Source organism: Nomascus leucogenys, chromosome 6, assembly GCF_006542625.1.
Source record: "Nomascus leucogenys isolate Asia chromosome 6, Asia_NLE_v1, whole genome shotgun sequence".
NCBI lineage: Eukaryota > Metazoa > Chordata > Mammalia > Primates > Hylobatidae > Nomascus > Nomascus leucogenys.
In genome coordinates this window covers 85,739,052-85,753,301 of record NC_044386.1, presented here as the reverse complement: position 1 = coordinate 85,753,301, position 14,250 = coordinate 85,739,052, and the positions used below count along the sequence as shown (strand labels likewise).

The window sequence follows — 14,250 nt, the reverse complement described above, 5'->3', positions numbered from 1 at the left end:
CACCTGTCCCTGCCCTTTGCACCACCTCTCTCCCATCTGTCCCCCTCCTGTCCCTTCTTTCTGTCACTATCCTAACTCAGACCCCCCTTATCTCTCACTGGCCCATAGCAACGGCCTCCTAATTGACCTCTCCCCTCTCCAGCTCACCTTAGCCATGACGGTAGAGTCCTCTTCCTTAAAGCACAGCGCATCTCACTTCTCTGTGCAGGATCATTCCACTGCTTCCTGTTGCCCATGATAAAATCCACTTCCTGAACATGGCAGTGAAGACCCTCTTCACTGCTTCAACTATTTCTTACTTTAATTCTCACCCCTTGCCATCAGGAACCCTTTGTTGTAGACAACTTGAACCACTTGCTATTTCCTGTAAAAACGTATCTGTGTTTTCCCACCTCTATGCCATGATTCATGCTTCCCTCTACCTGGAATTCCTTTCCCTGACCCTGCCACATATATAACTTCTACCTATGCTTCAAAGCTCAGCTCAAATACCACCTCCTCCATGCTTCCCTAAAGAGATCTAAGCCTCTCTTAAGGAGCTAAGAGACAAACTCACCTGGAGCTATAATCCATCACTGTGACTCTAGCAGATGAAATAATTCTAGATAAAACGAGATTCACATTTCTAACCAAGAGACCAACGTACTGAATTCTCCACTACTAATGAGCCACTGTCTCCCTCCATCTTTAAGGCAAGGCAGTCTGACACAGTCAAAAGGAATCCCTTCCTGTGTAAGCCACACAGCTATGGGATGGCTGTGATGGGAAAGAGATGTAGCCAGGAGCACCTTGTGAATACCATGGGCAACCTTCTATGTTTCAAGGATCAGACAACAGTCCTTGGTCACACACAGATAGGAACCGTGCTCAGACTCTGACTTCTGCTCAGGGATGCCTGGCAGAGGCAGCATAGTTCCTTGCAAAAATTGCAGAAGAAACCACTCAAATCATTACGTGTGAGTCTGCTCCAAACAGCTTATAAAACAACAAAACAAAACCAAACAAGCCACTTCAGATCTTGCTATCAGTGCCAACAAGTCTGAATGGAGAGGAAGAATTTAGAGGTTGTAATCCTGACCATTGCTGAAGACCCCATTTGGTGGAGGCTGTCACTGGGACACCGTGAGATACTTTGGAGACTCCCAGCTCTCCCTAGGAAAAGGATACAAAAAAATTTTTTTTTTTTTTTTTTTTTTTTTTTTTTGAGATGGTGTCTTGCTCTGTCATCCAGACTGGAGTGCAGTGGCGTGATCTTGGCTCACTGCAACCCCCACCTCCCAGGTTCAAGTGATTCTCCTGCCTCAGCCTCCCGAGTAACTGGGATTACGGGTACCCGCCATCATGCCCGGCTAATTTTTTTGTATTTTTAGTAGAGACGGGGTTTCACCATGTTGGTCAAGCTGTTTCCGAACTCCTGACCTCAAGTGATCCGCCCATCTTGGCCTCCCAAAGTGCTGGGATTATGGGTGTGAGCCACCGTGCCCAGCCCAAAAACATTTTTTTTTTTGAGACGGAGTCTAGTTCTGTTGCCAGGCTGGAGGTGCAGTGGCGATTTTGGCTCACTGCAACCTCAGACTCCCGGGTTCAAGCGATTCTCCTGCCTCAGCCTCCCGAATAGCTGGGATTACAGGCGCGTGCCACCACACCCAGCTAATTTTTGTATTTTTAGTAGAGACGGGGTTTCACTGTGTTGGCCAGCATGGTCTTGATCGCCTGACCTCATGATCCGCCCCCCTCGACCTCCCAAAGTGCTGGGCTTACAGGCATGAGCCACTGTGCCCGGCCCAAAAACACTTTCATATAGGCTCTGCAGAAGCCTTAAATCTCATTCTGACCTGAGAGCCCCGTTTTTACATAACTCTAACCTAGGGAATAAAGGAACACTTTTAAGGCACACTCCAAGCAGGATGGCCCCAAGGTATGATAAGCTAATATGGCCCTGAAGAGAGGTATCCAATTACAGTGGGCTACGTAACCCTCAAAAATCTAAGCTGGCAGCTGAGCGCAGTGGATCACACCTGTAATCCCACACTTAGGGAGACCCAGACAAGTGGCTTACTTGAGTCCAGGAGTTCAAGACCAACCTGGACAACAGAGAGAGACCGCATCTCTATAAAAGAAAATTTTTTTAATTAGCCAGGCATGATAGCACACATTTGTAGTCCTAGCTACTCAGAAGGCTGAGGTGAGAGGATCGCTTGAGCCGGGGAGGTTGAGGATGCAGCGAGCCATGATCACACCACCACATTCCAGCCTGGGCGACAGAACGAGCGAGACCTGTCATTCGTTCATTTATACATACACACATACATGTCATACATAAATACATAAAATTTAAAAATCTAGGTTACACATGGTTTCATTAGATAGAAGGAAAAGAAAAACAAGTTGAGTTATAATTTAAAACTGTTCTTAGCATTTATTGATCTTTATCAGCTAACAACTCCAAGGCAGAAATAATTTACAGGCTAAGTCGGATGAACTGCGTATTGATCTAAATCATGCAATGCTTTTTCAGGGACTTAGTCAAAATACGGCCTTGATAATTAGAGCAGGTTAAGAACGGCAGGGTGGCAATGCAAATTACTGCTTTAAATAGCATGAAAGAGAGCAGTATGCTAGCACCCTCTCCACCTCCAACCCTTTTTAACTCACAGCATAACTACCTACTTGGTTCAGCTTCGGATGAAGACTCAGTATAAATTTTGGCAGCTAATTCTTTTCAGAGCTCCAGGATCAGGAAAAATAATCCTCTCTCCTACCCATGTCACCTATCATGTTTTCCTTGAGAACTTAAAGCTGACGCATTTAAAAGTTTAGTTTTGTGTTTAAATTCTTTTTTTTCTTTTCTTTTCTGAGACGGAGTCTTGCTCTTGTTACCTAGGCTGTAGTGCAGTGACATGATCTTGGCTCGCTGCAACCTCTGCCTCCTGGGTTCAAGTGATTCTCCTGCCTCAGGCTCCCGAGTAGCTGGGATTACAGGCGTCTGCTACCATGCCCGGCTAATTTTTTGTATTTTTAGTAGAGACGGGGTTTCACCACATTGACCAGGCTGGTCTCGAACCCCTGACCTGAGGTGATCCACTCCCCCCTCCTTGATCTCCCAAAGTGCTGGGATTACAGGCTACAGCCACTGTAGTTTTGTGCTTAAAAGCCCAGTTTTGTGCTTACATTCTAAAGCTTCTTCCGTCAAGGGATTCTCCTTCCCCTTTTGGTTAGGAAGCTTTTTCTATAAAAAAGGACCAGAGAGTAAATATTTTTGGCTTTGAGGGCCACACAGTCATCTCTTTCACAAGTAACTACTCAAATTTACCATTATAGCACAAAAGCAGCCACAGACAACATTTACACAAGCATGGCTGTGATCCAATAAAACTTTATTTATGGACACAATAATCTGAATTTCCGGCAGGGCACAGTGGCTCATACCTGTAATCCCAGCACTTTGGGAAGCCAAGGCGGGTGGATCACTTGAGCCCAGGAGTTTGAGATCAGGCTGGGCAACATAGCGAAACCCTGTCTCTACTAGAAATACAAAAAAATGAGCAGGCGTGGTGGCACATGCCTGTGATCCCCGCTACTTGGGAGGATGAGGCACGAGAATCTCTTGAACCTGAGGGGCAGAGGTTGCAGTGAGCCGAGATTACACCACTGCGCTCCAGCCTGGGTGACAGAGTGAGACTCGGTCTCGAAAAATAAAAATAATAATAAATTGAATTTTGTATAATTGTTACATGTCACAAAATTTTGAAAACTATTCTTAGCTTGCAGGCCATACAAAAACAGGCAGCAGGCCAAATTTAGCCCATGGACCAGTTTGCTCACACCTGTGTTAACTGCTTGTTGTTTTCATCCTATGTTAGTGTTTTGTCTTCTTGACCCAATGCTTAACAGAATTTGTAAGGGGAAAAGTTTTTAAAAATTTGCTTGCTTTCAGCACCCATTCATTCTCCCCATCTCCTGGTAACAAAGCCCCTCCTTTTCATTTGAGATACACTCCTCCCCAGCATCAAGTGTTTCTGCTAGGGTGTTCATCAAGAGGCGCCATCTGTTGTACCACAGGGGTGAATGTATAACCCAGGGTGGCCCACCAGGCAACACTAGTCCCCTGGACACAGTGAATGGTCCAGCCATGGGCAAGCACTCCAAGCAGAGGCAATTTGCCAATCAGTGGTTCAAGCGCTGATCTGGATGCTGGGGAGAGTGGGTGGAGTACTTTCTCTGGGATAGGGAGCACTAAGGACTAGATGTGTCTGGGGCTAGTGAGGTCCATCCTGCCTCCAGTGAAGAAAATCTGACTGAAAAGGAAGCCCACACAAGAATGAGCAAAGCTGAGAAGTGACGTGAGGCCATCATTTCAACCTCATATTCATCCCTGCCTTCCGACCTCCTGGTGACCCAAACCATACATTCCCTTTTCTGATTAAGTAATCTTGAGTTGTGTTTCTGCCACACCAAAGAATTCTGACTAATAATCTATGTCACTATGTCACATCGGATTCTATCTGAAAGTTGGCAGGGTAGTGATTCATGCACTAAACAATGATATTGGCTATGTTCCACAATATACAAGAGTCATTTACAGATATGTCTCTTTCCCATTAGACTCTAAGCTCCTGGAGGACACAATTCATTTATGAGCCAATTTTATGCCTAACGAGTAATTCACCTAGTACCTTGCACTTGGCAGGTATTCTATAAATATTTTACAAAATGAATTACTTCTCTTTGATGGGGGAAAAGACTGAGGAGGTAGGCGAATAGACACAGAGGAGCATATACCTGTACCTACCCATGACTGTCAGAATGTCACCCAGAGATTTCAGAGAAACTTAACACTTCCCAAAGGGGTGACAGCTCTATACCCACCCCCTGATCAACAGCTCACAAATCACACACATCAGGCTAAACCGCACAGATTGCTTCTCCCTTTGAACACCCAGGGGAAATAGAGTACAATGTTCTGTATAATAACAGAACAAATCACAGTGGACCAGTTGAGCTAGCCAGAGCTTCGGCACTGGGAATGTCAGCTGAACTTATTCTGCCCAAGAAGTCCTGCTCCATTATGGCAGAGACAAATCACTTCAGGAATGAGGGTGAGAACATGCTTGCCTTTGGGTTCCCACCTGGTGCAGACACATTAGAAATGTAGGAAAGCCACCATGTGTACAACCAAGGCAATGTACCAAACTAGGACCAGGACATACCCAGTTGAAAAGAGATAACCGAGAAATGTTCAAGAGGCTACTACCTAGGTGGAAAAACAGTAACTAAATGGTACCTGAAAACAGCTAACCTTCCTCAAAATACCACGAGGCACTTCTTCTCATTTAAAAATTCATAAGTACAGGAATACCTACCTTTAAATCACTGACATATTCCTAAGAAGAAATGTATGAATCAAATTGATGTAATTTGCTTGCCTTTTTTAAGATTCTAAGAAAACTTATATTTGAAGAATCCTACCTACAGTGAATGCTTTGAAAGAGCAAAACATTGCCCCCAGAGCACCTTGGGTTATAAACTATTTTTGTACGTTACTTTTTATTAGAGCAGAGCACACCCAGAAATCACTTTCAACCTGGACTAGGCAATGGACTACCAACTAGCCCCCAACACTGAGCAGGAGAGGATGCTGTCTCTTGATATCTGCACGACTGTGGTCAGAGTGGATTCTTCAGAGGCACTGACTCTGGACCCCTCTGGGAGGTCACTGAGGCCATGCCTACCCCCTAAATAAGGCTAGGAGAGGACAGTTGGCCCAGCAGCAATAGCACTGTTAGAGTTGTGCGCAAGGGAGCTATTTTTCTGCCTGACTGAGCCAACCTCCCAACCAGAGTAGCCTTGGTTCCTATCCTACCGTGGTTTGTAGGATCAGCTTTTCAAAGGACTCTCTGAACTTCCCTTGGATCCTTCTTTTTTTTTTTTTTTTTTTTTTTTTGAGACAGAGTCTCACTCTGTCACCTAAGCTGGAGTGCAGTGGCGCGATCTCGGCTCACTGCAACCTCCGCCTCTTGGGTTCAAGCGATTCTTCCACCTCAGCCTCCCGAGTAGCTGGGATTACAGGCGCACGCCACCACGCTAAGCTAATTTTGTATTTTTAGTAGAGATGGGGTTTCACCATGTTGGCCAGACTGGTCTCAAACTGCTGACCTTGTGATCTGCCCACCTCAGCCTCCCAAAGTGCTGGGATTACAGGTGTGAGCCACTGCTCCCAGCCAGATCCTTCTAATGAATAAACTTTTAGAAGCTTAAACCAAGTCAGGCTGGTTTCTGTTGCTGGTAATCATAAAAACCCCTACAAATTTACCTAAGCAACAGGTAAAATGTATTAAGTGCCTACAACATGTTAAGTACTATTCTAAGTGCTTTGTATGTATTAATTAATCTGCACACAACCCTTTAGGTAGGTTCTGTTTTCTCCATTTTCCTGAGGTTTGGAGAAGTTAAATGATTCATCCAAGGTTACACAATAAGTAGCACAGTCACGATTTGAACCTTCAACTTTATCATTGTGATAGAGTGGAAAAAAATGGGCCACCATATTTCATAGCTCCTCCCAACAAGAGATGGAGACTTCACTCTACTTTTTAAATCTTGGCTTGAAACACATGACTTGCTTTAGCCAACAGGACATGAACAAACTTGACATAAGCAGAGGCTTAAAGGGTACTTGAGTAGTAGGGTTTACCCCCTGTTGCTACTGGAAGAAACCAGGGCTTTAGCCTCACAGAGGAGGGGGAAAGAGGACCTGCCAATCCACAGAAAAAGTAATAAATTGTGTAAGGTAATAAATTATTATTTTAAACTACTAAGTTTTGGAGCCTCATTACATAGCAAATGGTAATTGAAATAATCAACCCAAGCCTAGCAGCTCATGCCCATAGTCTCAGCACTTCAGGAGGCTGAGGCAGGAGAATCGCTTTAGCCTAGGAGGCCAAGGCTATAGTGAGCCATGACTGCAGCACTGTACTCCAAGCCTGGGCACCAGAGCGAGATCCTGTCTCAAAAAGAAAAAGAAAAAAACCACTAAACTATCTCCAGCAAATAAGTATCAACAAATAAGAACAAATAAAAATTTGAGGCAGAGAAAAGACCTCTTTACTCTTCCCCATTTTTCCTAAAGGACAGAAGAAGAAATGAAGTTGAAATTTCATCAGTGAAGAATATATTTAGACCAGAGGTAGAACTGGCCAGGAGGAAGCCCACAGGCAGGGACAAGGAGACTGCTCTAATTTTCACCTGAACTCAGGTTTCCAGGAATCATCTACTCACTGTGCTGCTTGCTCAGGAATTGCTGGTGCACAGGTACCATTCCACAGTCCAGGCCTTACAGTTAATTCTTCCAGGGCTTCTGGAGAGACTTGTAAACAACAGGAGTCTGAAATGCTGAGCAGCCAGGCCAGCCCACACAGAAGTCCTTCTAGTGACTTCCCTTTCTTGGCTGTGCAAGTGGTAAACTCTCCATCAAAGACATCTGTTCAGAGACCCATCTGGCTCACAAAGCAGCTCTTCATGCCAAAGAGCAACAATTGGTGAAGCCAAAAAAGAAAGCCCTAAGCAGGTGGGGGCAGCACTAGGCGGAAGGGAAAAGAAAGCTGGTTGTTCCAGGAATGTGCTGAAACCTCCCTCTCCTTGGAATGGAAATAAAGTTAGAGCTCTTCATTGAAAAACACAGGGCATGATCCATAGTAGGTACATAGTAGAGAAAAACACAGGACTAGAAAGAAACACTGTGTTAAGAGTAAGAGACATGGGTCCTTGGCCCAGTTTCACTGTTGACTCTCGTGTGTTCTGGCACAAGTTAATCATACATCCATCCATGTAACAAACCTTCAAAGAATAACTGTTTTCTACTATCATCTTCAGGACTGAAGATATATACACAGCAATTAGACATGTTCCCAGATTTGAAGAAACTTACAGGTTAATGAGAGACAAACATAAGAACTATATTTTACACATATGGAAACCAAAGCTCAAGTTTTAATCTCTGGTTTTTAGTTTCCTTATTAATTATATAAAGAAACGGGGAAGGCAATTAGCATGTTAGAGCTTTCTATACGCAAAACGCTTTGCCAGTTGCTTTCCATATGTAATTTCTTAGTCCTCACAGCAACCTCTGAGTAGGCATGCGGACTCCACTTCACAGATGATGGGATGCCTTTACTCCACCAGATGCTCCTACAACACTGACCTCACTCGTCCTTGCATAGTGGTAGACTGCATATGTCAATCGCAGCCTAGAACACAACTCCATGCTTAAGAATGTTCATTCCTCCTCTCCTTTCAGCTACTCCTATTTCCTAGAAACTAATACATTAAAATATTCTAACATGGAACTCAGAGGTCTTAAGAAGCCACAGATTAAGGACTAAACTGCTAGAAAAACTGTTTCCCCCTCAAACCAATCACTACCTCTTATTGATACTTTCTTGTCAGTAGACAGAGGACAAGATGGCAGCCAGTACAATTAGAAAGCAGGCGGCTTTCTATATTTAGCATTTTTTTTTTTTTTTTTTTTTTTTTTTGGAGACACAGTTTTGCTCTTGTTGTCCAAGCTGGAGTGCAATGGCACGATCTTGGCTCACTGCAACCACTGCCTCCCAGGTTCAAGCCATTCTCCTGCCTCAGCCTCCCAAGTAGCTGGGATTATAGGCGCCCACCATCACGCTCGGCTTAACTTTTGTATTTTTAGTAGATGGGGGTTTCACCATGTTGGCCAGGCTGGTCTCAAACTCATGACCTCAAGTGATCCACCCACCTCGGCCTCCTAAAGTGCTGGGATTACAGGCGTGAGCCGCCGCACCTAGCCTCAGTTAGCATTCTAAGTGTATACTTTCATGCATTTTCAAAAATGTTTACACCTGTGAACCTATTACCACAAACAAGATTTAGTGTTTCTATTACTCCAAAAAAGTTCCCTTATGCACTTTGATGTTAAACTATCCCTACCTCTAAACCCTCAGGCAGCCACTGATCTGCTATATGTTACTGTGGACTATCTGTTCTAAAATTTCCTATTAGCAGGCTCTCACAGTACGTACTCTTCTGTATAGGGCTTCCTTCACTTAGCATGTTTTTGAGATTCATCGAAGTCATATGTATCAATAGTTTTATTGCTGAGTTGTACTCCATTGTTTGAATATATCAGAATGTACCCACTCATCTGATAATAATATTTTTGTTGCTTCTAATTTTGGGCAATTATAAATAAAGCTGCTATGAACATTTGTGTAACAAGTCCTTGCATGAGCAAATGTTTTCATTTATCTTAGGTAAATGCCAAGGAGTGCAGTTCATGGTGGTATAATTTAACAAGAAATTTTAATACCTGTTTTCCAAAATGGTTGTCCTCTCTCTGAATGTTTTTGGGTTTTGTTTTGTTTTGTTTTTAAGACAGAGTCTCGCACTGTTGCCTGGGCTAGAGTGCAGTGGTGCAATCTCAGCTCACTGCAACCTCTGCCTCCCAGGTTCAAGCGATTCTCTTGCCTCAGCCTCCCTAGTAGCTGGGATTATAGGCATCTGCCACCACGCCCAGCTAATTTTTTGTATTTTTAGTAGAGACGGGGTTTCACCATGTTGGCCAGGCTGGTCTTGAACTCCTGACCTTGTGATTTGCCCGCCTCGGCCTCCCAAAGTGTTGGGATTACAGGCGTGAGCCAATGAGCCCAGCCAATAGTCTCTAGTTCTTAACAATGCAGTTTGGTGGCCCAGGTTGAAATTAATAGATGCACAAAACTGAACCATATGTACAAGCTATAAGCTGGTCATGCAAATTCCAACTACAAGTCTTCCACGGACAGAAATCTTTCAATATTTTGAGAAATTTTCCCCGGAATGAGAGGGAACATTTGTACAACATTCTTCTTTGTGCTTCATTTTCTATTTCTTTTCTCCCCACAAATCCCACTAGGACAAGCTGCCGTTACTCCTCTTTCTAGACAGCCCACCTAGCTACTCACTCTACCCCCAATGCAGTGTTTCCCAAAATGTGGCTATGGACCACTGCATTAGAACCAGCACTTACTTAAGAACCAGTGTCCAGCAAGCACATCATACAACATGGATGAACCTTGAAGACATTATTCTAACTAAAACAAGCCAGTCCCTAAAGGACAAATACTGTGTAATTCCACTCATATGAGGTACCTAGAGTAGTCAAACAGAAGGTAGATTGGTGGTTTCCAATGGATGGGGAAAGGGGGAAATAGTGGGCTTTTTTTTTTTTTTTTTTGAGATGGAGTCTTGCTCTGCTGCCCAGGCTGGAATGCAGTGGCACAATCTCAGCTCACTGCAACCTCCATCTCCCAGGTTCAAGTGATTCTCATGCCTCTGCCTCCCAAGTACCTGGGATTACGGCGTATGCCACCATGCCTAATTTTTGTATTTTTAGTAGAGACGGGGGTTTCGCCATGTTGGCCAGTCCGGTCTCGAACTCCTGATCTCGGGTGATCTGCCCACCTCATCCTCCCAAAGTGCTGGGATTATAGGTGTGAGCCACCATGCCTGGTGAGAGTTGTTAGATGGACACAGAGCTTGAGGTCTGTAAGATGAAAAAAGTTCTGGAGATGGATGGTGGTGATGGCTGCACAACAATGTGAATGTACTTAAATGCCTCTGAACTATACACTGAAAACTTGAGAAAGTGGTAAATTTTATGTATATATTTTTTACAATTAAACTTTTTTTTTTTTTTTTTTTTTTTTGAGACAGTCTCTGTTGCCCAGGCTAGAGTGCAATGGCATGATCTCAGCTTACTGCAACCTCCGCCCCCCAGGTTCAAATAATTCTCTTGCTTAAGCCTCCTGAGTAGCCAGGATTACAGGCACACGCCACCACATGCAACTAATTTTTGTGCTTTTAGTAGAGACGGGGTTTCACCACGTTGGGCAGTCTGGTTTCAAACTCCTGACCTCAAGTGATCTGCCTGCCTCGGCCTACCAAAGTGCTGGGATTACTATGCGTGAGCCACTACGCCCAGCTAATTGCCTATTTTTAAATTTTCAGGTCCCTGTGCCCTACCCTAGACCTACTGAATCAGAACCACCCTCCAACACTTGCAAACACTGTCATAATTAAGTTACCTCTAACTGAAGACCTGAAAGATCAGTATCTGGAAGAAGTTAGACTAACAAAAAGAACACTAGGGGAGAGAAGGGGGACGTAAAAAAAAAAAAAAAAAATGCATCCAGGAGTCAGCCATGTCAAAGGTGGCTCCACTCAGTGCTCAGCTTGCTCACCAGTGATGTATCACCTAATCTATGGGGCTTGTAAGCTGTCCAGTCAGTTCCACCAGCCCACCCTACTCCACTCATCTTCTCTTCAGCTCTCCTCTCAACACCAGTCAGTGTTGGCAGTGCTGTGGCTGAAGGGACATGGCCGATAGCACTATGTTTACCAGTTTCCTGTCCTCTGGCTTCATCTTCTTAAAAAGCAACTATATTGAGGTATAATTTCCATACTATAAAATGCAGTCACATTAGTGGACAGCTGACTTTCAACGAATGTATATAGCCATGTATCCATCACCATTGTCAAGATAAAACATTTGCACTTCCCGCCATCTTGGATGCCATGGAGGCCTGCTGGGAATAGGACTTCTAAAAGGAAATACGTAGAAGGCTGTGGTGCAACGTCATTTTTGCTGGCTATAAGCAGGGTATCCGGAACCAACGGGAGCAGGCAGTTCTTCCTAAAACTGAAAATGTTTATGCCCGAGATGAAACAGAATTCTATTTGGGAAGAAATGTGCTTATGTATACAAAGCAAAGAACAACACAGTGACTCCTAGTGGCAAACCAAACAACACCGGAGTAATCTGGAGAAAGGTAACTCGGGCCCACAGAACCAGTGGCACAGTTTGTGCCAAATTCTGAAGCACTCTTCCTACTAAGGCTGTTGGAAACAGAATCCAAGTGATGCTGTACCCCTCAAGGATTTTTTTTTTTTGTTTGAGACGGAGTCTCGCTCTGTCGCCCAGGCTGGAGTGCAGTGGCGCGATCTCGGCTCACTGCAAGCTCTGCCTCCCGGGTTCACACCATTCTCCTACCTCAGCCTCCCGAGTAGCTGGGACTACAGGCGCCTGCCACCACGCCCAGCTAATTATTATTTTGTATTTTTTAGTACAGACGGGGTTTCACCATGTTAGCCAGGATGGTCTTGATCTTCTGACCTCATGATCCACCCGTCTCGGCCTCCCAAAGTGCTGGGATTACAGGCGTTAAGCCACCGCGCCTGGCCTACGCCCATTTTTTGTATTTTTAGTAGAGACGGGGTTTCATTATGTTAGCCAGAATGTTTTTTGTTTGTTTGTTTGTTTTGAGACGGAGTCTTGCTCTTGTCACCCAGGCTGGAGTGCAGTGGCACAATCTTGGCTCACTGCAACCTCCGCCTCCCGGGTTCAAGCTTCTCCCTCAGCCTCCTGATTAGCTGGGATTAGAAGCACCCGCCACCATGCCCGGCTAATTTTCTGTACTTTTAGCAGAGACGAGGTTTCGCCATGTTGGCCAGGGTGGTCTCATACTCCTGACCTCAGGTGATCTGCCCGCCTCAACCTCCCAAAATGCTAGGATTACAGGCATGAGCCACCGCGCCCAGCCCCCTTCAAGGATTTAAACTAATGAGAAGTCAATAACTAGAAGTGGATTTGTGCTCTTGAAAAAAAAAAAAAAGATACAACATTTGTGTCACCCCAAAAAGTTCCTTCATGCTCCTTTAATCTCACCCTAGACCCCTCAAGGCAACCACTGATCTACTTTCTGCCACTATGGATTTGTTGTCATTCTCTCTGTAATTTCATATAAATGGAAATAGTTTGGGCTGTTTTGTGTCTGCCTTCTTTCACTCAGCATAAATGTTCCTGAAATTCAAAGGTACGTGTATCAGTAGTCTGTTCATTTTTATTGTTGAAGAGTATTCTGTTGTATAGATATACTACAATTTGTTTCTCTCTTTGCCTGTTGAAGGACATTTCAGTTGTTTCTACAAGAAATACAGCTTCTTTAAACATTTGTGTGGATGCATGTTATCTTTTATCTTGGACAAATGCCTAAGATGGTATGGTCACATGGTAAGTCTATGTGTACCTTTATTAAAATAAATCAGTTTCTTTCTTTTTTTAATGTGTTTTGTTGTTGTTGTTTTGAGAGTGCGTCTTGCTCTGCCGCCCAGGCTGGAGTGCAGCAGTGCAATCTCAGCTCACCACAGCCTCCACCTCCCAGGTTCAAGCAATTCTCCTGCCTCAGCCTCCCAAGTAGCTGGGATTACAGGCACCCACCACCATGGCTGGTGGCTAATTTTTGTATTTTTAGCAGAGAGGGGGTTTCACCATATTGGGTCAGGCTGGTTTCGAACTCCCGACCTCGTGATCCAACCCCTCGGCCTCCCAAAGTGCTGGGATTACAGGCGTGAGCCACTGCGCCCAGCAATAAATCCGTTTCTTTTATAGTAAAACTCATATGCAGCTGGCCAGTCCTGGCTTGAGGCATATGCATGTCACTGGAACAGTGAACAGTGACACCAGAGACTGGGTAACTAAGTTCTGGCTGAGGCTCTTAGCTGGGCTTCCAGGGTGACTATGACTATTGTCCATCACAGCTATAGGCAATAGGTGTAGCAAGACCAAAAAGAGGGTGGGAGTTGCTGTCTCAGCCACCAAACTAAACAAAGACTTTTAATAAAAGATTTAACATGTTATTAAAAGGCTTTTACACGGAAACAAAACATACAAAAAAGAGGAAGCAACAACCTTTGGATTATATCTAAAATTCAAAGCACAATAACCAGCAAATAACTTCTTACCTCTATGCATGATCTTGTGCTTCTCCCTCAGATATGTCAGGCCTTTTATTACCTAGAGGAAAGGGAATGTAAAAGAAGAGAAAATACTGGTGATTAGAAAAATACTCTATCTTAAAATACTCTAGGAAAATACTTCATTTATCATCATCACAAATTTGTCTTCTTCCTTTGAGACAGAGTTTCACTCTTGTTGCCCAGGATGGAATGCAATGGCACAATCGCGGCTCATCACAACCTCCACCTCCCGAGTTCAAGTGATTCTCCTGCCTCAGCCCCTTGAGTAGCTGGGATTACGGGCTTGCGCTACCATCCCCAGCTAATTTTGTATTTTTAGTAGAGACGGGGTTTCTCCATGTTTGTCGGGCTAGTCTCGAACTCCCGACCTCAAGTGATCCACCCACCTTGGCCTCCCAAAGTGCTGGGATTACAGGTGTGCGCCACTAT

The 14,250-nt window shown here is 44.4% G+C and overlaps 1 protein-coding gene across 1 annotated transcript in view; it reads right to left on the bottom strand.

Annotated features, from left to right (window-relative positions):
* Positions 1-14,250, bottom strand: part of MAP2K1 (mitogen-activated protein kinase kinase 1) — a 101,087-nt gene that overhangs the window by 28,823 nt on the left and 58,014 nt on the right. The window contains exon 5 of the mRNA XM_003267120.4: positions 13,807-13,858. Within this exon, the coding sequence (XP_003267168.1) occupies positions 13,807-13,858 (52 nt within the window). The remainder of the gene's footprint in view (positions 1-13,806; positions 13,859-14,250) is intronic.